Raw genomic sequence first — 25,552 nt, 5'->3', positions numbered from 1 at the left:
TGTACCACACCTGTCTAAAGGGGGTGAGCAACATTTTCTTTATTATTTTGTAACCCTAAGAGTAGTTCTCACTTTAGTCTACCTCACATTTTTATCTGAGTGTTGCATTATGTCACATTCTTTATAAGCTACACACTGAATGTATGACCTAAGAATGTATTTTATGAGACCTCAAGGTTGCTATGAATTTTCTTGGATGTTATATGTTACATGTTTTTTTTGGGGGTTTTCTGTATTTTTGTTTCTTACTTGGTCACATATTGACTAGTGGTTATGTGCCGGCCCAGCTCAGTCTGTCAATGACTCTGTCTGACGCACCAGCACATTGTAGTACCTCTTAGTTTTATGGTCCTTGTTTTAGCCCAAAGACTGTCCTGATCCACCCTTTGGACCAAAAAAGGGGGGAATCTTGGGACCACATAGGTCAATGCGCGTTTGCGAACTATGGACCTCGTACATCACCGCGTGCTCCATAAACTGAACTGTATGGCCGGCGGTGAGATGCCTTTGTGTCCACTCGTGGAGTTAACCGCCCACCGACCTTCCTCCTTCTACACTACTACCTCTCGCATGGACGACATCATCATTGCGTACCACCTGCGTGAGTGGCTTCTTCTCGTTATGCGCGTTGGGGACTATCCCGTTTCCTATCCTCTTTGTGCCTGACAAAGACAAAGACCAAAGGCGCCAGGATCCAAGACAAAGACCAAAGACAAAGGCGTCCAAGGAGACCAACGTCCTAAGGGACAAACCCACCTGTGCTTCCGACAATCAAGTCGACCTACGTTCATGAGGAACAAACCCATCTGTGCTTCCGACGATCGAGCTTTGGGCGCGATCCCCGAAACCAAAAGGGGGAATGTTGAGGGTCTGACCTCATGAGGAAATTACTATGCAGTGATTTTCTCCAAAATGACTGTGCTTAAATTGCTCTGAAAAGCAAATAATCACATCAGCGCCAAGAAACTTCATTTCCCATGATGCTTTGCACACGGAAGCATTGGGTGATGTTACCGCCTAGTACCAGAAACACGTTCTGCGCATGTGCGGGAAGCCGTGGAGCTTTTCCCGCGAACTAAGACCATAAATCTTCAGCAGAGACAAAGAAACCTCGTTCTTTTGCCCAGGATACCTGGCGGTAAGGACACGCTTGTCAACGCTCCGACAACTTGAGCACGCGGAAGCTCTAAGTGCCCAAGTTGAGCCCACGGAACTGCTGGAAACTAAACTGCAAGCCCATCAGATCTGCTCGTTTCTGCTCCCCTCCAGCTGATGTTTGAGGACACAGAACTGCGGAGGAAAGCAACAACTCCATCAAGCACGCTGTAAGTTATAACTCAGCACAGAAAGAAACTTTGCTGTCTCTGTCCAGCCCGTGGAGAAACACTCGTGAACGCCAAACAACGGAGAAAGCATCAAACCGACGGACGACGCCGAAAGCTGCGGAGAAACACGGAGAACCGTCAAATCAAAGAGGGAGGGACGCCTCGCTCTTCTGGTGATCAGCAACTCATCTCTTTCTCTCTCTCCTTCTTCTTCCGTTAACTCTATAGTCCAGAATAAGCAATAAAACCGTGCTATTGCTTAAAAAGTAGCTTCGTGTTTTCCTCTTTCGTCCCAAACACGTCCGTCGGGTCATTTTGAAAGAATAAACTGCTTATTGATCATTGTTTGGTATCTTAAAATGGTTTCTGTCATGGCCAGGCTGAAACTAAAAGATATTAATTTGTGATTAATCTTTTGTGTTGTTTCATGATCTTTTGAAATGTTTTGAGTGATTTAAGGTTAAGTTACTACTGATTCTAAGTGCTTTGGAAGTTAAAGTGCAAGTTGCCACCCACACTTTAGCCAGACAAAGGGGTCAGCCATCTTGTATTCAAGACTCCATTTTGAATCCATACACACGCACACACACACACACACACACACACACACACACACTACTCCTTTGTGAGAACAAAGGACCCCATTCATACATCCTCCATCACATGCAAACATATCCATCTTCAATCATATCACACGGTTATTATTCATCTATTCCACTGTTTATTCATTTGACAAATTGTTAATTAAATGTTATAAAATTCAGATTTTTGTGTCCAGTAGCTTTGTTGTGTCGAAGAGAAGTCTCTGCTCCAAGGATTCTACGAACTTCAAGAAAGACTGATAAGAGTTTTGGATTCATTTCCCTTTCTAATTAAAGGGTGGTGCCCCGAAGATATCTAAGAATATCTTAATTAATTAATAAATCAGTAAATAGTTCCATATTTACAGAATTTATTGAAGAATCCAAAAGTAAGTTAAAGCTTACGAATTGTTCGCTCCTAATAACCCCAACAGAGACAAAATACCAGAAAATTAAGAGAAAAGGTCAAGCTTTTACTTGAGCACTAGCCATTAAATATGTGTGTGTAAGGAAACATGTTTTGAGTTAATGCATGCTCAGTTGGTCCCTTAGCGATTTACATGAATTGTGTTTTTAGGATGTGCATGTGTTTCTGTGGTTTCGCAGTGAATTAACTTGCAGTTTGCTGATTTCATTTTCCTAGTTTGCTGCTCAGGAAATGTTGTAGTGCATACCCAGCATATAAGCGCTGGCTTCTTTTGTTTAGCTGAAATTTTAGGCGACGCAAAAGCAAAATGCACATCTTTCTCAATTGTAGAAGTGATGACATGTACAGTATTTGTAGTTTGCATAGATTGGCAAAACTCCATTTGCTTGTAACATCAAGTCCATAAAGTGGTGTTGCAACATTCTGACATTCTTATTAATTCTGGAATTATACACTTTATTTTGTTTAGTTTCTGTTAGTTAAAGTATTTTTTGTGGTTTTGTTTGTTCACATCAAAAATCAGCAATAATAACAAAAATGGCAATGGATCTTTAAGAAGGTAATTTTTAATATGAAAATGTAGGAAAAACTCTCTAACTTTGTCTCAGCAGTCCTTCTTCTCTAGATCAATACTTCATTAACAGAGGATCTATATGAGAGACATTCGTGCTGGGGGAAGCTGACTCCAACCTAACTTTCCGCTGACATCATCACACACTTTTTTCTTTAACCCTCCCACTGTCCTTATGGGAGACCCCGCGAGGAAAGTTGATGATTGAGCATATCCCTTGAGGTCCACGTGGTAGGGGTGAGGCGGTGCTCACTCCTCACCCCTGCCACGTGGACCTCAAGAACCATCAACCCTGCTCAATGGTCAACTTTCCTCGCGGGGTCTCCCATTAGGACAGTGGGAGGGTTAACATTTCTTTTTGCATGCAAAGCTGACACTTTTGGCAGAATTTTGCTCCTATTTCACCACTTTTCACTTGCTCTTTTATTTAGGTGCTGCAGATGTATCTGCCTTTCTGTGGCATATCGATTTCAAATGCAAAGTTGTTTTCTGAGTCTCGGAAGGAGTATGAGAGGAGCCGGGTGAGGTGATGCAAGATGTTGTATTCTAACGGTCGGTGTTTGATTGACAACAGATGACTATGATTCTTGTTTCCACAGGCTTTGTTGGAGGTGGTCAATGACCTGTTTGAAGAGCAGACAGACCTGGAGAAGATAGTCAGGAAGATCATGCAGCGCGCACTGACACTGCTGCAGTGTGAACGCTGCTCCGTGCTTCTCCTGGAGGACATTGACTCACATGTGAGCGTTTTATTTAAGTACACATTTTCTCCTGCATCAAACCTTCTAAATTCACATCCAAGATTTAATAAATGTTTGAATTTCACTTTTAGAGGTCATGTGTAGAATTTTAGTGTAAAAGTCTGTGTTCCTGTCTGAGGTGATACGTGACTTTTCTGTAGGTGGTGAAGTTTGCCAAGACGTTTGAGCTCATGTCTCCTCAGTGCAACATAGACAGGGACATCAGGTGAAGAAGCCTCCCAAGATGCTCCAAAATGAATTTAGATCAAATTTTGAATGAACACACATCCACTAGAGCTCTCCAGTAACTCAGCCATCTTTTACTGCTTGTAGGAACTAAATATTGTTTCCTTTTTGCTTTACTGGACAAGCCAGCATGGAGAAGTTGTCCTGCTCTGACTGGCTAATCAATAACAGCATTGCAGAGCTGGTGGCATCTACAGGACTTCCTGTTAACATAAGTGACGTGTGTCAGGACCCTCGTTTTGATGCTGAGGTGCATTTGAGCTTAAATAAAATGTTCAATTAAATCCAAACACACAAAACAGTATATTTCCATTTAAACTCATTGATTGTGCTTTTAGGCGGATCGAGCTTCAGGGTTTCACATCAGATCGGTCTTATGTGTTCCCATCTGGAATCGAACTCATCAGATCATTGGTATGTTCTCCAGAAATTGCTGTTTTTGGAAGCTACAGTTCTGTGCAAAAGTCTTGAGCCACTAACTCAGGAGTGATCTATATTTCATTAGGCTTTCTGAAGGCGGAGGTTTAGGCCTGAAACTTGTTTTACTCCACTTTTCTCAAAATAAATCAGAGAAAATGTTGCACCCGCACCCCTTTAAAAGATTGATTGATCGTGTCTTCTTCTAGGGGTTGCACAAATTCTGAACCGTCTGGACAGGAAGACGTTCAATGACGCAGACCAGAGACTGTTTGAGGTCAGCAGTAAACTTCAGACTAAAGTTGCAGGGCCAGGGCCCAATAATGAGTCTTTGTTTTGGATTTCAGGCATTTGTGATATTCTGTGGACTTGGGATCAACAATACAATGATGTACAACCAAGTGAAGAAGACTTGGGCCAAGCAGTCAGTAGCTCTGGATGTGAGTATGTATATTATTACAGTCTTTTCATTTCACCTCAGGAGAAACACACTAAATTACTTTTTCCACCAAAGTGCCAAAAATATGTGATTAACAGATTTGCTGATCTAATCCTGATTATGCAAGAAGATAAATACGACAGGCTGAAGATGCTTGGAGAATGTTGCATTTTTCAGAAATTTTATTAAAGGTGCAATGTGTAAGGAATGAGTAACAGTGGTCACATTTGGTTACTGCAATCTAAGTCTCTTTGGTGTTGCCAGTTAGGGATAGGGAACTAAAGTTTATATATGTTTCAACAATCATGAATACTGTGCTTTCCCAATTATGAACCAAAGGTAGAAGATACAACAATGATTTAAAAAAACTGCAAAGAAAATGAAACAGTAAAATACAATGATAAAATCAGCATTCAAAGACACGATAAAAGTACAATATCGAAATGTGTATCTTAGTGGAGAAAAAATATAGGTTAACATTAGAATCACAAACAGAAAAAATATATGAATGATCTGTATTTGTTTACATTAGAACATGGTTATTGTCAATCAATCAATCAATCAATCAATCAAAGCTTTATTTATAAAGCGCCTTCCGCAACCCTGTCAGGAAGCCCAAGCGCTGAACATGGTTCAGTTGAAGGTAAATATATTGAATAAATCAAACATAAAAGCAATTCAAATTACAAAATAGGTGAAACATTCTGGTACAGGACAAATTTGTAAAACAATGGATTGAGTGAACCAATGAAAACTGTGAAATAAATTCAACATAAAAGAGGGACAAAATCAAACATGTTCTGGAAACGCCAAGCGGAGGAGGTGTGTTCTTAGGTGACTCTTAAAGACTGGCAGAGATGGGGACAGCCTAACTGAGGGTGGCAACTGGTTCCAGAGTGTTGGTGCTAGGACTGAGAGAGCCCGGTCCCCGCGAGTACGACACCTCGAACGAGGGACAGCGAGCAGGCCTTGGTCAGAGGAGCGCAGAGCGCGTGATGGGGAATGTCTGTTCAGGAGTTTGACTAGATAGGGGGGACCACCACCCTGGAAGAAATGATAAACAAAGACGAGGATTTTGAATTGTGAGCGATAGCAAACCGGAAGCCGGTGCAGGGAGGCCAGAACCGGACTGATGTGGTCCCGTTTCCTGGTCCCAGTCAGGAACCTGGCTGCGCTGTTCTGCACAACCTGTAGGCGACGCATAGAGTTGCAGTAGTCAAGCTTAGACATTACAAAAGCATGAAGTACCCGCTCCAGGTGGGCTCTTGACAGCATATGCTTGATTTTTGCAAGGCGTCTCAGGTGAAAGAAACTGGACCAGATCACAGAGTTGATGTGAGCATCAAATTTAAGTCCAGCATCAAGTTTCACCCCCAAACTGGTAACAACTGGTTTTGAGTAGGGAGAAAGAGGGCCAAGATCAACATAACGATCCACATTCCTGCTGTTGGGGTGAAAATCAATGAGCTCTGTCTTTCCCTCATTCAGATGTAGAATGTTGGCCATTAGCCAAGACTTCACCTCATTAGTACAGGACACAAAGGCCTGGATGGAGTGACCTTTCTCCTGACACAATGGAGAGTAAATCTGGCAATCATCAGCATAGAGATGGGATGATAGGCCATGTTTGCGAAAGATTGACCCCAGAGGTAGCAGATAAATGGCAAACAAAAGAGGACAAAGGATCGATCCCTGCGGGACCCCCCACCGGAGCCCCTCCCAAGAAGAAAAAACATCACCCAGTTTAACGCAGAATGTCCTGTTGTGGAGATACGATCTAAACCAGTCCAGAGCTGACCCTTTGATCCCAACCCATCGTTCCAAGCGACCCAGTAGAATCGCGTGGTCAACTGTGTCGAAGGCTGCTGTCAGGTCTAACAACAGAAGCACCACAGATGTACCCTGATCTAGTGATAGATAGATATCATTTAGGACCCTCAGTAGAGCTGACTCTGTGCTACGGCCAGACCTGAACCCTGATTGGAAAACGTCAAACAGATCAGAGTCAGCTAAATGTGAGACCAGCTGCTGATAAACGACTTTCTCAGGCAGTTTTGATGTAAAAGGCAGGGTAGAGATAGGCCTGTAATTTTCGATCACAGAGACATCAGCACCAGGTTTCTTCAGAGTCGGCCGAATAACTGCTGCTTTCAAAGCAGCTGGGACCACACCTGTGCTGAGGCTCCCATAGATAATTTGACCAAGTGAAGGGCCAAGGCACGGAAAGGCAGCCTTCCAGAGACGAGGCGGCAGAACGTCAAGTGGAGAGCCAGATGGCTTCTGCCTCGCAACAAGCTTACTTAGCTCAGAGTATGAAACAGAATTGAGGGAGCTCAGGGTGGGTGGTGATGGAGGAACTGGAACAGTGTCAATAAAGTTACCAGAAATAGCTGCTCGAATGCCTGATACTTTATGAACAAAGAATCTGAAAATCTTCAGAGTTTCCAGCAGCTGTAGGAGACATGGAGCTAGGCTCCTGATACACCAGAACAGAGTTTAGTGTTTTGTAGAGCATCTTGGGATTCTTGGAGTTTGTTTCAATGATGTCTGCAAAATAGGCCGTTCTGGCAGCCCTCACAGCATCCTGATAAGCAACCAGAGATGCTCTGAACAACTCACACGAGACCTGCAGGCCATCCTTTTTCCACTTTCTCTCAGAGGCTCTACACGCCCGCCTACAAGCCCGTGTGACATCAGATAGCCAAGGCTCCCTCCTAGGCCTAGACTTGCAAAGCTTGAGAGGAGCAACCATGTCCAGGACCTGATTACAAAGTAAATCAAATTGTTGTGAATAGTGATCAATGTTAGATGGATCTGGGTTAAAGGTCTCTAACCTTACAGACATACAGTCCACAAACTTTGAAATAGTGTCTGCATCCAGGGCTCTGAACCTAGTAGCTGGAGCTTCACACACAGGGACAGGACATGGCAACGTAACATCACAAAGTATTGGAGAGTGGTCAGAGAACACAGGAGGCAAAGTCACAAGGTTCATGACAGGGAGACCAAAAGAGAGAACCAGGTCCAGGGTGTGACCCCTGGCATGAGTTGGGGACGATACCCATTGAGTCAAATTGAATGAATCTAGCAAATTAAAAAAAACCTTTAGCAAGCACATTGTCAGAACAGCAGATATGGATGTTAAAATCACCAAAAAATAGGACATAGTCATATTTTAGGATGCAGTCTGCCACAAAAACACAAAAATCATTAAGGAAGTTAGAGTCAGTCTTTGGAGGGCGATAAATCAGCACAACGAGCAGGCGGGGGGAGATGCACAGTTCAAATAAGCACAGTTCAAAGGAAGAAAATGACATGGTGGGTGTAAGCTGTTTACAAGGAAAGCTGGATTTAAAAACAACAACCAGCCCTCCACCTCTGCCCCAATGAATATAGAAGAAAGGATTTCATTTGGAGAATCACAACAAAAATCAGATGGAGATGGATCCTTAAATCAGATCTGAATCAGATTCAGAAGGGTTTTATTGCCATATTTGCAAAAATCACAACACTAGGAAATTGCTGCAATGAAAGAAGACAAAAATAAGGGATACGATTATATATATACACACACACACACATTTATATATATATATATATATATATATATATATATATATATATATATATATATATATATATAAAGGTGGTATGGTATGGTATGGTGTATATATATATATATATATATATATATATATATATATATATATGTATGTATGTGTGTGTGTGTGTGTGTGTGTGTGTGTGTGTGTGTGTGTGTGTGTGTGTGTGTGTGTGTGTGTGTGTACATATATCAAAGTCAAAGTCAAAGTCAGTTTTATTGTCAATTCTGCCACATGTGCAAGACATACAGAGAAATGAAACTGAGTTTCAGTACACACAATTCAGAGATCAGACATACATGGGCAAGACACATGACAAGAATTGGTGACTGTGGTCCTTCGCAACACGAGTCGCGCTACCTTAAAAGATGAAAAGGGAATTACATGAGGATAAATTGGGGGAGGGAAAAAAAGGCATACCAGAGTTACTCCCGGCAGGGCGTAGCTTTACTATGCAAAAAAATGCCTCAAACATATAAGCACGAATATCACAGTTCACACAACATGAGACTCCGATAGGGTGGCGGGGGGGATCCTGTTTCCCCAGCGGGAGCAGCCCTGTGTGGCGCTCAGCCAGCTGTATCCACAGGAGGGAGGGAGATCTTGGGAGGAGCGCAGAGCACATTTGAGTTCCTGCAGGTTGATTACCTCGCTAGGCAGAAGTCCACAATTTGAAGACGGGGGGGGGGGGGGGGTGTAGGATGGGTTTTCACAGCATCTGTCTGCATTCATTCCGTCGTGGGGGTTTTTCTTAGCAGCTAAAGGCTGCCTTGGCATCAGATTTGGATAACAAGACTTTGTTTGGGTCAGGCAGAGATAATTTTCCTCTCTGCCTTGAAGTCTGTAACTGATCATTCAAGTCCTCCAGTGAAGCCAATTTAGGTTCTAATCATCCCCACACCCTCTGGTGACCCTCTCCGAGATGACATCCATTTTGCGCACTAATATCGGTAACGCAGCAAGGACATTGTCCAGCTTACGATTCACCTCGAGTAACGTCCCAGTCTGTGAGGTCACCGCCCGAGCGGTGCTTTCCGTGGGTGCGGGTTGCACTCCAATCACTCCCGTCTCCCCAAATTTCCAGAAAACCAGATATCCTCCCACTCCAATCAGAAGAAATCCAGTGATCATCAAGCCAAATATCCACATGTCTTCGACATCCTCAATGGACAACAGAGAGGCATATGATCCTCCAGACCTTCCAGGAATCGAGCGCATATCCCGCTGCGTGTGTCGCTTGAGGGCAAGTGGGAGCCCCCTTCTCCATTCTCATCGTAGAAAAGATCTTATCAATCGCGTTGAATGACCAATTAATTAAACCCATTTCCAAAAAATAGGTATTTCCAGAAGAAATGCAGAGAAGTGCTCTGTAGGCAGACAGGACAAGAGCCTTGGGAAAAAAAAGATAAGGGAGCAGGCTGTATATATATATACACACACACACACACACACACACACATATATATATATATATATATATATATATATATATATATATATATATATATATATATATATATATATATATATATATATGAGTCATATTCCGGCACTCGCAGAGTACAGACGCTTCTGCTTTTGCTCCCTTATCTTTTTCTTATATATATATATATATATATATATATATATATATATATATATATATATATATATATATATATATATATATATATATAGATAGATAGATAGATAGATAGATAGATAGATAGATAGATAGATAGATAGATAGATAGATAGATCTGAGAATATATATATATTTGCACTTCCTTCTAAGACCTCTTTGCCAGGTCATGTTTGTAAATGAGAAAATTTACACTCCCGGTCGCACACTCAGGTTCTCCAGCCTGTTGCTCCTCGAGGTCCCGAAAGCGTGTTACAAATCATGCGGACAAAGAGCTTTCTCTGTTGCGTGTCCTAAACTGTGGAACGAACTCCCAGTCACAGTTCGACTGGCATCTACCTTGGCAGATTTTAAGTCTAGACTAAAGACACACTATTTTACCCTTGCTTTTAATAGTTAGCTGTTAGTTTGGCTTTTACTACTCTTATTTTATCATCCATTGTAAGGTTTTTATTGGTACTTTTTTTATCGGCTTGTCTTTTTTTTATTGTTGGCTGCATTTTATAGTACTGTTTTATGTTTTTTATCTCTATTATTGTGCGACTGTTCAGCACTTTGGTCGGCCGTATGGCTCTGTATTTAAAGTGCTATATAAATAAAGGTGGTATGGTATGGTATGGTAAAATGTTCTCAAACATTTTACCTCGTAACATAAAGGTTGAAAAAATAAAAGTCCACAACCTCTGCTGTCTTTTTTAGCAGCAGGTTGTCGTGGCTGCAGCAGGACGCCAGCCATTCCACCTCCATTCTGTAGGCTGACTCATCCCCGTCAGAGACATGAGTCAGACGACGGTGGTGTCGTCTGCAAACTTGATAAGCTTGACAGACTTGTGGTTGGAAGTGCGGTCGTTGGTGTACAGGGAGAAGAACAGAGGGGAGAGAACACGGCTCTGAGGGGAATCGGTGCTGATGGTCTGCAGGTCCGAGACATTCTTCCCCAGCCTGATCTGTTGGTTCATGTCTGTCAGGAAGTCAGTGATCCACCTGCAGATGGGGCCAGGCACGTTCATCTGGGACAGTTTGTCTTGGAGGATTGTGTTGAAGGTAGAGCAGAAGTCCATTAACAGGATCCTGGCGTAGGTACCCGGGGAGTCCAAAGGCTGCAGGATGAAGTAGAGCCATGTTGATGACATCATCTACAGACCTGCTGGCTCTGTAGGCAAACTGCAGGGGGTCCAGGAGGGTGGCTGTGAAGGTCTTGAGGTGGGGGAGAACCAGGTGCTCAAATGACTTCTTGACCACAGGTGTCAGAGCCAATACAATTCAATTTAAGTTCATTTAGCGCCAAATCATGACAAGAGTTGTCTCAAGGCACTTCACAAAGTAAACATTCCAATACAGGTCAGGGGCCTCATTCATAAAGCTTGCTTACGCACAAAACAGGGTCAGAAAACTGCGTAAGCAACTTTCCACTTTGACGGAGGAGCCGTCACGAGTTACACCTGTCCTATAAGATGAACCCGAAGGTGGGGTACACCCAGAATACCTACGTGTTGGTAAACCTCAGCTGTTGTTTTGGCATGACACAAAGCAATTGGTCGTGGGTGCACACAGGATGTTTTGTTGTGATTGCTAAAATTATATTTCAGTAGGCTCCTCCTTGAACCGTCACCTTATCGTGGTGGAGGAGTTTGAGTGCCCTAATGATCCTAGGAGCTATGTTGTCTGGGGCACTTAGTGCCCCTGGTAGGGTCTCCCATGACAAATTGGTCTTAGGTGAAGGGTGAGACAAAGAACGGTTCGAAGGATCTTTCATGGCGGTGAAAACGAAGAGTCGGAGTACCCGGCCCGGAGGGTTACCGGGGTCCCACCCTGGAGCCAGGCCTGGGGTTGGGGCCCGTGAGCGAGCGCCTGGTGGCCGGGCTTTCGCCCATGGGGCCCGGCCGGGCCCAGCCCGAACCGGATACATGGGCTCGTCCAACTGTGGACCCACCACCCGCAGGAGGAACATGAAGGGTCCGGTGCAGTGTGGATCGGGTGGCAGACCAAGGCGGGAGCCTTGGCGGTCCAATCCCCGGACAAGGAAACTAGTTTTTGGGACATGGAACGTCACCTCGCTGGCGGGGAAGGAGCCGGAGCTTGTGGCAGAGGTTGAGCGGTACCGGCTTGATATAGTCGGACTCACCTCGACACATTGCATTGGCTCTGGAACCCGAGACCTGGAGAGGGGTTGGACACTCTACTTTGCTGGAGTTGCTCCGGGTGAGAGGCGGAGGGCTGGGGTTGGCTTTTTGTTAGCCCCGAGACTCTCTGCCTGTGTGTTGGGGTTTACCCCGGGGGACAAGAGGGTAGCTTCCTTGCGCCTTCGGGTCGGGGAACGGGTCCTGACTGTTGTTTGTGCTTATGGGCCAAATATCAGTTCAGAGTACCCACCCTTTTTGGAGTCCCTGGGACGAGTGCTAGATAGTACTCCATCAGGGGACTCCATTGTCCTGCTGGGGGACTTCAATGCTCACGTGGGCAATGACAGCTTGACCTGGAGGGGTGTGATTGGGAGGAACGGCCCACCTGATCAGAACTCGAGCGGTGTTTTGTTATTGGACTTCTGTGCAAGCCGCAGTTTGGCCATAACGAACACCATGTTCGAACATAAGGATGCCCACCGGTACACTTGGTACCAGGGCAGCCTAGGTCACAGGTCGATGATAGATTTTGTAGTCGTATCATCTGACCTGCGACCGTATGTTTTGGACACCCGAGTGAAGAGAGGGGCGGAGCTGTCAACTGATCACCACCTGGTGGTGAGTTGGATCAGATGGCAAGGGAACATGCCGCGTAGACCTGGCAGACCCAAACGCATAGTGAGGGTCTGCTGGGAACGCCTGGCAGAAGAACCTGTCAAGACGGTCTTCAACTCCCACCTCCGGCAGAGCTTTGACCACGTCCCGAGAGCAGTGGGGGACATTGAGTCCGAGTGGGCCTTGTTCCACTCTGCGATTGTCGAGGCGGCTGTTGCTAGCTGTGGCCGTAAGGTGGCCGGTGCCAGTCGTGGTGGCAACCCCCGTACCCGCTGGTGGACACCAGAGGTTCGGGGAACCGTCAGGCTGAAGAAGGAGGCCTACAGGGCGTGGCTGGTCTGTGGGTCTCCGGAGGCAGCAGACAGGTACCGGATAGACAAGCGGGGTGCAGCAGTGGCAGTTGCCGAGGCAAAATCTCGGGCGTGGGAGGAGTTTGGTGAGGCCATGGAGAAAGACTATCGATCGGCTCCAAAGAGGTTCTGGCAAACTGTCCGGCGCCTCAGGAGAGGAAGGCAGCAACTCGCTCACACTGTTTACAGTGGGGATGGGGAGCTGCTGACGTCAACTGAGGCTATAGTCGGACGGTGGAAGGAATACTTTGAGGAGCTCCTCAATCCCACCAATGCGCATTCCGAGGAGGAACCAGAGCTGGGAGGCCTGGGGATGGACTGTCCGATCTCGGGGGCAGAAGTTGCTGAGGTAGTCAAACAACTACACAGCGGCGGAGCCCCGGGGGCGGATGAGGTTCGTCCTGGGTATCTCAAGGCTATGGATGTTGTAGGGCTGTCATGGTTGACACGTCTCTACAACATTGCGTGGTCATCGGGGGCAGTTCCTAGGGAGTGGCAGACCGGGGTGGTGGTCCCCATCTTTAAGAAGGGTGACCTGAGGGTGTGTTCCAACTATAGGGGGATCACACTCCTCAGCCTCCCTGGAAAGGTCTACTCCAAGGTACTGGAGAGGAGGGTCCGATCGATAGTTGAATCTCAGATAGAGGAGGAGCAATGTGGTTTTCGTCCTGGCCGTGGAACTGTGGACCAGCTCTATACCCTTGCAAGGGTGATGGAGGGGGCATGGGAGTTTGCCCAACCAATCCACATGTGCTTTGTGGATTTGGAGAAGGCTTATGACCGTGTCCCCAGGGGCACCCTGTGGGGGACGCTCCAGGAGTATGGGGTGGGTGGCTTTCTGTTAAGGGCCATTCAGTCCCTTTACCAGAGGAGCGTGAGTTTGGTCCGCATAGCCGGTAGTAAGTCGGACCTTTTCCCAGTGAGGGTTGGACTCCGCCAGGGCTGCCCTTTGTCACCGGTTCTGTTCATCACTTTTATGGACAGAATTTCTAGACGCAGCCGTGGTGTGGAGTGTGTCGAGTTTGGTGGCAGGAGAATCTCGTCTCTGCTTTTTGCGGATGATGTGGTCCTCCTAGCTTCATCCAGCTCTGACCTTCAGCTCTTGCTGGGTAGGTTCGCGGCCGAATGTGAAGCGGCTGGGATGAGGATCAGCACCTCCAAATCTGAGACCATGGTTCTCGACCGGAAAAGGGTGGCTTGCCACCTCCGGGTCGGGGGAGAGGTCCTACCTCAAGTGGAGGAGTTTAAGTATCTCGGGGTCTTGTTCACGAGTGAGGGTAGGAGGGATCGGGAGATCGACAGGCGGATTGGTTCGGCATCTGCAGTGATGCGGACGCTGAGCCGATCTGTCGTGGGGAAGAGGGAGCTGAGCCAGAAAGCCAGGCTCTCGATTTACCGGTCGATCTACGTCCCAATCCTCACCTATGGTCATGAGCTTTGGGTAATGACCGAAAGAACGAGATCGCGGATACAAGCGGCCGAAATGAGTTTCCTCCGTAGGGTGGCCGGGCTCAGCCTTAGAGATAGGGTGAGGAGCTCGGACATTCGGGAGGGACTCGGAGTAGAACCGCTGCTCCTCCGGATCGAAAGGAGCCAGTTGAGGTGGTTTGGGCATCTGGTCAGGATGCCTCCTGGACGCCTCCCTGGGGAGGTGTTTCGGGCATGTCCTGCCGGCAGAAGGCCCCCGGGTCGACCCAGGACACGTTGGAGAAGTTACATCTCCAATCTGGTCCGGGAACGCCTTGGGGTCCTGCCGGAGGAGCTGGTGGACAAGGCCGGGGAGAGGACGGCCTGGAGCTCCCTAGTTGGGATGCTGCCCCCGCGACCCGGACCCGGATAAGCGGAGGAAGACGAGACGAGAGACGAGATATTTCAGTAGGCTACCATTGGTGTATGTGTTCCATATTATTGAGTTGTTAACCGATTAACATGTAACAGATATGTAAATGTAAAAGTACCCCTGACACTGCCACCATTCTCGTCCAGAGCCTCGTCACCTCCCGTCTCGATTACTGCAATTCACTTCTTTATGGTCTCCCCAACAAACTCCTTCATAAACTGCAACTGGTCCAGAATTCAGCAGCCCGTATTATCACCAGAACCCCTTCCTTTCACCACATCACCCCGGTTCTCCAACAGCTTCACTGGCTCCCCAACAGCTTCACTGGCTCCCAGTTAAATTCAGGTCTATCTTCAAAATTCTCCTCCATACCTTCAAAGCCATCCATAACCTCTCTCCTCTCCTCCATACATCTCAGACCTTATAAGTTTTAAAACCCCTTCCCGTTCTCTCCAATCTTCTTCTTCCATCCATCTTGCTGTTCCTTCTGCCCATATCACTGCCATGGGGAGCAGAGCTTTCAGCCGCTCTGCTCCCCGTCTCTGGAACTCACTCCCCCCAGACATCTAAATGGTAAATGGCCTGTATTTGATATAGCGCCTTCTAGAGTCCTGGAACCCCCCAAGGTGCTTTACAACACAATCAGTCATTCACCCATTCACACACACATTCACACACTGGTGGGGATGAGCTACGATGTAGCCACAGCTGCCCTGGGACGCGCTGACAGAGGCGAGTCTGCCTAGCACTGGCACCACCAGTCCCTCCAACCACCACCAGCAGGCAACGTGGGTTAAGTGTCTTGCCCAAGGACACAACGACAGCGACAGACTGAGCGGAGCTTGAACCTGCAACCTTCCGAATACGGGGCGAGCACTTAACTCCTGTGCCACCGTCGCCCCAACACCAGGAACGTCGACAGTTCTACCCTTTTCAAAACCAAACTCAAAACACACGTGTTTAAATCTGCCTATGACCTCTGATTTTATTGAACTGTTTCTCTCTTTGTTTTTTCTTCTTTGCGTTTTATTGTGGTTTTATTGCTGTTTTAATGTATTTTCTGAACGTATTTTCTGTCAAGTGACCTTGGGTGTTCTGAAAGGCGCTTTTAATTAAAATGTATTATTATTATTGTTATTATTAACACATCTAAGGGGCACAACAGGCAGGTCTGTGTCTCCTCGAAAGGAATCTCTGGAAATCTGCTCAAGTATCCTCAGGTGAGCCGTTGCCGCTGCTGGGTCGGGCGTGCCTCTCTCCTTGGTGCTGAACCAGCTGCAGCCTCACTATGAGTGAGAGAGTTGTGGAGCGGGAGCTATCCCTGGTGCTGACACGGCAGAAATAGCAGGGACACAGAAAGCCATAGCAACACCATCACCAAAGGGCTGATTAATATTACGGGCACCGTAACAAGCATAATTAGTAGCGGTTTCCCATCTTAACATTACCCAAAAACCTCTCCTTACCCACAACAGCGGGGCAGACTTTGTCGTGGTGCTGAGCACCACTGAGTCGTGCGGCTGAGGCATGCTACCGGGGCTACAGGCCATGAAGGCCAAAGATAACGGGGCTGATACCGGGAAGCGCCGAGGTTATAAATAGTGAGTATTTGAACACTTCTCACATGTCAGCAGACATCCTGGAACAAAACAAACAGACAACTGAAACACACACTCACCAAAGAGTGAAAAATACAAACTAAGCATTGTTAGCATTGATGCTAGTTAGCATTGAGCTTCGTGGAAAACACAATACCATCTGCAAACTACTAGTTCTCACCTGTCTATGAGAACTCTGCTTCCCACCTAAAATTGATCTGGGCTAAACATCTCCAATTTTCCATTATTTAGTTTTATTTCTCCTGTTGTCCTTCAGTTCTTGGGAACGATGGTGTGGTCTACAAGAAAATCCTTATGTACTGCTCTGTGTGCTGGCTTCCATTCTCTCCACAACACTGTTTCACCTAACCAGAGAGGGGAGGGAGGGTCCTCCTGGCTGGAGCTTGTAGATGGGGGTGGAGAGTGGAGGCAAATAACAAATGCAACACAGAGGTGGAGTTGGACTAGGCAACTCCGCAGGCTCACATATGATTGGCTCTGGAACCAGAAAGAATGAGGGTGGTGCTGCTTGTTAACAGGATTCCGTTCCTTCTTGGCCCTTTTTGAAAAGAAAAAACCTGGCAACCCTCAGCCAGCTGAAAAGTAGATATTTTTCGTAACCTTCCCTGCAATGTGATTGGCACGTTGGGCTGTTTTGTGATGATTTAACTGTGAAATTTTTATGCATAGCACATTTAATGTATTTCATTGTAGTATCATAATTTAAAATCAGAATCAGTCCTCTGCATCTTTGCTTTTTCAGATGCTGTCTTATCATGCCACCTGCTCCAAAGTAGAAGTCGACAGGCTTAAGGTACTCTTCAATTAAATTCCTAAAAAGTCTTTTAAAGGTATTGGCCAGGGTCCACATTAAAATTGTAGAAATACAGTATAACTTCACTTTACCATCTATGTAAACATGAACTGGATTCCGTTTTTCATTTTGTTAAGGAATTTTGTCATAAATCATTACAGAAAGTCAAAATCCTCTCCCCCAGACAGTGAGGAACTGTGTTTCGCACAAGTCACTCTAAAACATAAAACAAGGTAGCTGATCTTGCTAGTATGGTGAATAACTGTATTTTGTTTATTTTCATGATTTAAACCAGTGGTTCCCAAACTTCATTAGCCGCGCACCCCCTTCTATGTCCCGACCTTGTTGACGCACCCCCAGCCCCACATCAGGACATGGCTATATACATACATATATATATATATATATATATATATATATATATATATATATATATATATATATATATATATATATATATATACATATACATATATATATATATATATATATATATATATATATATATATATATATATATCAGACGTCATGCTAAACCAGGGGTCGGCAATGTGTTTCCATCAAAGAGCCATTATTACCCGTTTCCCACAGTAAAGAAAACACTGCAGCAGCCGGAGCGTTGTGGGCGGGGCCTACCCTCAGACAGCAGAGCGCTGCTCACAACAGGTGACAGCAGCCGGTACCGGTCGCTCGTGTACGTCAAAGTTATCTTTCATAAAAAGATAATCAATAAAACGATTTATATAAAGTGGAACCAGAAGTTGTAGCCCGTCTCTGCCAACAATATTTTGATATTTTTCACCCTGTTGGTGGTTTTACTGAGCAGGTGCCACTTTTGTCATACGTTTCTTTTTAAAACATGTTTAGACTGTTCAGAATACAAATCCAGGCTCTGTCACGTTTGATTGTTGTAATTAAACTTTGTAGGTGGGGAAGGTCAGAAAAGGATCCGATCATTTTGTTTTCCCTCATTTACAGGGACGGAGATAACGGCGCAGTGCGCCTGGCTCTGGTGTTAATCAAGTTAAATTTTATCTATTTTCACAAGAAAACAAAACAGTTAAAAGCAGGGCTTGTGTTGACCGGACAGTTACCGTATTTGGCCGTTTATTTTGATGGAGAAAGAATAGAAAGAATTACCCCGACGCATGCAGACTAACTGACAATTTATTCGTTTCACACGTCGCAGATGTAGCTAAATCACTCAAGAAAAGATTTCCTTCTGAACATCTGAGCTGGACACCGCTCAGCGCAGCTCACTGTCAGTGCGTACATAAGGTGCACAGCGAGCTGAAGATGTGGAGAGGGGCTTGGAGCACGTCACAGAACCAGAGCGCATGCGGGAAGATTCCTCCGACTGAAGCGAGAGTTTTCCAAACCCGGTCTCTCAGAGAGACTTGTCACTTAGAAAATGTTCCCTGCAATGTGGCGTCTGAGGAGAGTCCCAGAATCTCACATCGTCTTCAGCTCATAAAGCGCCGATATGATTACGCACAAGCGTGACGCGTCAACCCGGTCACACAGTAGACCGGGTTGGAACTGTTCAGGTTTACGCAGACAATCTTTACATTTAGAATTGGCTTACAGATGTAAAATTTATGCAGTAAAATATAAAGCTTTTTATTTAAATATCCATTCATTATTTTACAAGCGCAGAGAGCCGCATCAGATGGATGGAAGAGCCGCATGCGGCTCCAGAGCCGCGATTGCCGATAACCTATATCCATAAATCCATCTAGAACCGCACCGCCACTTCTGGACTGCAGACAAGTCCAGTCAGCATGACTGCAGCGACACTGCTAACCGTGTTAAGTCCAGTAAGGGAAAAACAAGTCATTTGGGAAAGCTACAACACACACACACACACACACACACACACACACACACACACACACACACACACACACACACACTAAGTCGGGGGTTGTTTATAGCTGTTTCAGCAGAGCTCTTTGTGAAACATCACAGCTGCCCAGGGCTTAGACCAGAGGCTAGTTTCTGTTTTTGCCGCAATTAAAATTCCAGACAAAACCCTTTTTCATCTGAGGTTTTAATACTTCTTTACACATGCCATTTAAAATCGTTTTGCTTCCGATATCTTTAAGCCTCCTCGCTGTAGCAAATTTCTATGTCTAAAAAGTTTTGCACTTATTCTAATTAATTTTCTCTGGGCCACATAAGATTGACAGCTCTGTGTTCTCCCCCTGAAGGCTGCTAAGATCCCCCCGAGCAGTGAGTTGGGCATTGATGAGTTTCACTTCAATGACTTTTCCCTGGACAATGACGCAATGATCACAGCATCGCTCAGGATGTTTCTGGAGCTTGGTGTCGTCCAGAAGTTTAAAATTGACTATGAGGTGTGGCCTGTAATGCAGCGTGTCCTCTGAGAAGTGTCACCTTCCATCATTAACATCTTAAACAAACTGTATGTCTATTTTCTCCTAGGTTTTGTGCCGCTGGCTTCTGACTGTGAGAAAGAATTATCGAACTGTGGCCTATCATAACTGGAGACATGCTTTCAATGTGTCACAGTGCATGTTTGTCATGATTGCAGTAAGTTTCAGAGCTGATATGCCTTTTTCAATAATTACGAGTAATGATAAAAAAATGATATGATAGCAATGCAGAAGTTGGCGTAGCAGTAGCTCTGGAAGCAGAGAGGGTTGCCTAGAGATTGGAGAGTTTATATAGCTCAAAATCACAACAAGAGTTGTCTCAAGGCACTTCACAAAATAAAACATTTCAAAAGAGTTCAGTACATTATGCCAATTAGTTGAACGTTTCCTATATAAGGACCCAGCAGAGTGCATCAAGTCACTGACTTGTTGTGTCAGAAACTTTACAGCAATCCTCATACACACGCACGCACACACACACACACACACACACACACACACGCACGCATGTACAGACACACACACACACACACACACACACACACACACACACACACACACACACACACACACACACACACACACAAATGACATTTCATACCATTTCCAGTATACTGCACATACTATGGCCATTAATTTGCTTCATGGTGTTGATCCAGAATAATTCCCTCATTATTTATTTCTAGTGTTATAATAATAATGTAATAGCTAATATTAAAAATGGCATAATTAAGTAATAAGACTTTGTTTATGTATTTTTATGCTCGCATTCACTTTGACCATTCACTTTGTGTGAGGCATTTATTAAAGGTTTAAACTAGTACTTAAATTTTTTATTTTATTTTTTTTTTGCTGTGAAATCAGTATTTATTTTAAATTAATTTTGAGGTCATTGTTGCTTATGTGATCTGACTGGTTTTAAAGCATCAAATTATCACCCAATCCTGCGTTTCTCCTTTTTATTTCATCTCTACAGTAATTTTACATTTATTTTTATTATTTAGATTGAATAAAATATAATTCTACCACATTTTTAGAAACCTTTAAATGTCCATTTGCCAATAAGCTTTTTAAAATTGTGTTGTTGGGGTTTTACAGATTTTATAGTAATAATTATATATTTTATTTCTTATTTTTTAAATAGAACTCAATACAAAAACTATAAAACATATACATAAAATTACCACTAAATTTCAAATGCATCTATTTACAAAAAAAGTTAAATATTCAAAGAAAGTAAAAGTAAAACTACTAATAATTATTATAATAGTGGACGGGAACAAGTCTGAGATCCTGGTTGTGTGAATTTTAAAAAGTGGGCCTGAGTTTGTTTTTGATTCCGAGTTTCTGCAGGAGGAGGAAAGACCTCCAGAGGTTCTGCACATGAGTGAATTTCTTTAACTTTCATGTTCACTTCCAAGGCAGTCTCTCTGACAGGGCCGGTTTTGCCGACAGGCGACACAGGCGGCCGCCTGGGGCGCCATCTGATGGATAGGGCGCAAAAAAAAAAGTCTATTACTTTTATGTTTGTAATTTGAAATGCACTCTCTACATACTCAAAATTCCCCTCTGAAATGACAGGAAATTAAAACATCAGTATTTAAATTCTAATGATCTGGCTGCATGACGAGCTCCCGCTTGGGTCACCGCTCCGAAGCATTTGACCGACAGGGGTGCCGTAGATCACGTGCGTGGGTAGCACTGTAGAAGGACATCCTGTTGTTGTCCCGTTTAAACTTTTGATATTTTACGATGAAAAGAACACCTAAGCCATCGGGATCAGCATTCCCAAAGCGAAGAAAGGAGGAAGAATAAAAACGGGTCCAAAGAAGAGGTATGTAGACTTTATAAATTTGGCAAAGGAACTTTTTGAGTTACAATTTTAGCTAACTGCCTCTCCTGCCACGCACGGTCCACGGACGGACCCTCGCTAGCTGTTTACATACACAATACAGTATCTGATAACTTTAACCAATTATTTTTACTTTTGAATCGTCGTGTCCAGATGCAGTGAGACAATATCTGCAGCCACGACAGGCACCTGTGGACACCACGGGGGCGGGACTGTCTTCTACACCTGTTGAGTCTCACTGTGATGATGAAGAATGTAAGATTTATTTTTACCGTTTTTTGGAGTGTGATTGCAGCCTTTTTATGAGCTTCGATTCAAGTTTTAAGTATGCATACAATACGAATTTAATACTTTCATATCAGAAGAACGTTAAGTGTGTGTAGCAAAATTTCAACTTTGTCTGACACATCGGGCGGGCGGCACCACCGTGGCCGTGGCGGGGACTCCCCAGCTGCCACCGGCAACGTGTCGGCATTTCCTTGTTTAATAAATTAAATCCTCTGAGTGCCTCAGATCACCGGTTCTTCTTCCTCATATTCTACAATTTATTTGATGCTGAAGAGCACCTGAGAATGAGACATAAGTTTTTTCAAATATGCCCCATGGATGCGCTCACTTCCACCTGTTTTTGATCATTTTATTCATGTTTTCATAGAACAGATAAAAAAAAGATCAATAAAATAAAAAGTCCAGTAACATTAAAAATAATGAAAATCATCACTGCACATGACTGAGGAATACTGAATGTGAAAGTAGCACTGTTCTTAATTCATGCATCAGAGGGTTAAGTTGCTTTGTGTGTGTGTGCGTGTGTGTGTGTGTGTGTGTGTGTGTGTGTGTGTGTGTGTGTGTGTGTGTGTGTGTGTGTGTGTGTGTGTGTGTGTGTGTGTGTGTGTGTTTATTTTCTCACAGAAGAAGAACCCAACACCAGCAGACTCAGTGCTCCACTCCAACAGTCTGAAGAGACACCATCATCAGCTTCAACAGATGTGTGTGAACATGAATGAGCTGCTGGCCCCATGGATCCTGCTGACTGGCCACAGCAGTTGAACAAAATGGAAAGTAGAACTTTCTTTATGATGACACTTTGATGTTTGAGTTTTCCTTTTGATTGCACAGTTTAATACTGCTTTTGATTTTGCACCTCCCCCCCCACCCCCCCACCCCCCCACCCCCCCACTGACATTTGCACAACATTTTGAGTTGTTGGTTATTGTAATATTCTCAGGTTACTTATCTTTCAAGCTTACATTTATTCTTCAGGCTGTTGACTTTAAAGAGTTGCTGTGTGAATATTTAAAATAAAAATGAGAAACTAAGGAATAACTGTGGAGTTGCTTTTTCCAATGTGTGGTGGGTGGGTGGACCTGGGTTTGGGTGAGAGGCGTGCGGGCATGGGGGGGTGGGGGGGTGGGGGTGGGGGGGGCAAATGGGCAGTCTCGCCTTGGGCACCAAATTACCTAGAGCCGGCCCTGCTGTCTTATGTCCTCTTTTCTGTCTTTGACATGCTACTACCTGACTCTACTTACTAAACGCACACATACTAACCATGGACTCAAACGTTAATGTAAGCAAAAGCTCTGATATTATAATCCATCCAGTTGAATTGAGGCAGAGGAAAAACTCATGGGCAGATGAATATAAACGCCATCCCGACAAGCAAAACACCCGTCTCAGTCAGCTCAATGGAGCCCTTCAGGTCATCCCCAGCTCCTCCAGTTGTAGCTCCAGCCTTTTTGTCCCCAGCTCCCTCCTGGTTTTCTTCATGTTCTCTTGGTCTCCCCACCATATTTCTATAGGTCTATTATTTCAGCTTTGTGTATGTCCTTCTCAGCTAGGTGTGTGTGTGTGTGTGTGTGTGTGTGTGTGTGTGTGTGTGTGTGTGTGTGTGTGTGTGTGTGTGTGTGTGTGTGTGTGTGTGTGTGTGCGTGTGTGTGTGTGTGTGCTTGTGTGTTTGTGTGTCCTCCCCTGCTTCTCCTCCCTGATTAGTTATTGCCTTCACCTGGTTCTCTCCCCACACACCTGCAGCTCCTCTGCCTCCCAATATGCCCCAGTCTATAAAGCCCTGTCTGTTTCTCATTGTCTTGTCGGTCCATTGCTGGTTGTCAGTGTTGTTTTGGTGCTCTGTGTGAGCTTCCTGTCCCGTCCCCAGTTTGTGCTCTAGGTGAGCTCTGTTCTCATGTTCTGGATTTTTGGATTTTGGTTCCCTGCCTTTTTGGACTTCTTTTTGTTCATCCTACAATAAAGGATTTTTTCTTTATATCAACTCCTGCCTTGTGTCATCCTGAATAACTGCATTTTGGGTCCAAATCATCCTCTTAACGTGACAATGTTTGACAGTTTTTGGATGGTAAAAATGACAGAAGACAGGAAAAAGGGCACTTTGGACAAAAGAGGCAGGTGTTCAAGCATACTCCACCCTTGGCACCCCCCTAGCCCCACCTCTTCTGCACATGCCTGATCAGAAGAGGACCTGATAACCAAAAGATCAGCTTCCTAACCTATTTTTAATATTATAGGAACCACCAGTAGACCTGCAGTCTGAGAGTCAATGGCTCTGTTAGGAACATTTGTAACAGTCAGGGGTCTCATGTATCAAACATTGCGTAGAATCCTTACTGAAACCGTACTTAAGCTCAGCAAAAAAATTTACTTACGCCAAGCAGGTTTGTGACCTATAAAACATGGAGTATGCACAGCTGCACACAATATCTGCTTCATAAATCGGAGACTAACGAGAAAGGTTCTCAACTGCATTTTAGTCATATCCCGCCCTCACCACGCCCACTTTCTGCCATAAATAGTCAATACAAAGTGCCTTGTGGACCTCATGCATATACATAAGCCGGCTGTTGCAGCATTTCGATCATGACCACAGGTCAAGGAAGCGCTATTTCATAGAAGCAGAAGTTGAGGTACCTGTGGGTGAGGTGGAGAAATGAAAGGAAGTGCTTTTGCAAAACAAATAAGAGAAAATCCACTGAGTGGCACAGCGTTGCTGAAGCCGTCAAAGCTGAGTTCTTCAGAGAGATCTGTGGTGAATATAAAAAAATGGTCCAATCGAGATTCGATCCCCAGACTCCAAGGTGAAAGTCATGCACACTAACCAGTCACCCAAATGGAGATCTCTGCTGTGCAAGTAGCCAGGGCGTATAGTCAATCAGGTCACAGTGACAGGACTCTCACACTGTCGCAAATGCATGACATTCTGTCTCAGTCTGCCCCCCTGCTGATTTCTGCATTCTGTATTCTGCGCTTCAGGTTGTGTGTGTGTGCGCCCGTGTGCATGTATGTGAGTGTGTGTGCATGTGTGTGTGTGTGTGTGTACGCGTGTGCGTGTGTGCGTGTGGGGGGTCTTGTTCTGTGTGAAAACAAAGCAGTACAAGTGATAATGCTGCAGGATTTCATAATTGTATCTTCTCAGAAGCAGCACTGCAGGTGCTCTCCATGTCCGACATGTGTGTAAGCCAGGTCCTTAGTCAACTTAAAGTTGCGCACATTTGTCCGCCAAGTTTTCTTTCATAAATCCCAAAGTTTGCGTGGAAAGTTGCTTACGGAGTTTTCCAACCCTGTTTTGTGCGTAAGAAAGCTTGATGAATGAGACCCCAGATCCCTGATGTATGAAGGAGCTTGAATTTCAAGAATTTTATATGTTAGAAAAATTTTCTTAAAATCTATTGTGATTTTAACAGGCAGCCAATGTAGGAAAGCTAAAGCAGGAGAGATGTGATCTCTCTTTTTAATTCTCATCAGAACCCTAGCTGTCTCTTGCCTCTGTCAGACATAGCGTGTGTGAATGTATGCATTAATAATGGAAAGCACTTCAGGTGCTTTTAAAAGTAATATTTAAACATAATCTATTATTATTAGAAGTTGGTTGTTTATAATAGGCTCTTTAATTCAATTCAATTCAATTCAATTTTATTTATATAGCGCCAAATCATGACAAGAGTCGTCTCAAGGCACTTCACATAACGTTCCAATTCAGGTCAGTT

At 44.7% G+C, this 25,552-nt stretch overlaps 1 protein-coding gene across 1 annotated transcript in view; it reads left to right on the top strand.

Moving 5' to 3' along the window:
* Nucleotides 1–25,552, top strand: part of pde11al (phosphodiesterase 11a, like) — a 56,122-nt gene that overhangs the window by 19,992 nt on the left and 10,578 nt on the right. The window contains exons 3-12 of the mRNA XM_054738200.2: nt 3,336–3,425; nt 3,504–3,644; nt 3,806–3,870; nt 4,020–4,140; nt 4,229–4,304; nt 4,517–4,584; nt 4,655–4,747; nt 17,259–17,309; nt 19,520–19,666; nt 19,755–19,862. Of these exons, the coding sequence (XP_054594175.2) occupies nt 3,336–3,425; nt 3,504–3,644; nt 3,806–3,870; nt 4,020–4,140; nt 4,229–4,304; nt 4,517–4,584; nt 4,655–4,747; nt 17,259–17,309; nt 19,520–19,666; nt 19,755–19,862 (960 nt within the window). The remainder of the gene's footprint in view (nt 1–3,335; nt 3,426–3,503; nt 3,645–3,805; nt 3,871–4,019; nt 4,141–4,228; nt 4,305–4,516; nt 4,585–4,654; nt 4,748–17,258; nt 17,310–19,519; nt 19,667–19,754; nt 19,863–25,552) is intronic.

The sequence above is a fragment of the Nothobranchius furzeri genome, chromosome 17 (genome assembly GCF_043380555.1).
Source record: "Nothobranchius furzeri strain GRZ-AD chromosome 17, NfurGRZ-RIMD1, whole genome shotgun sequence".
NCBI classification, from domain to species: Eukaryota; Metazoa; Chordata; class Actinopteri; order Cyprinodontiformes; family Nothobranchiidae; genus Nothobranchius; species Nothobranchius furzeri.
This window is presented reverse-complemented; position numbering and strand designations above follow the sequence as displayed.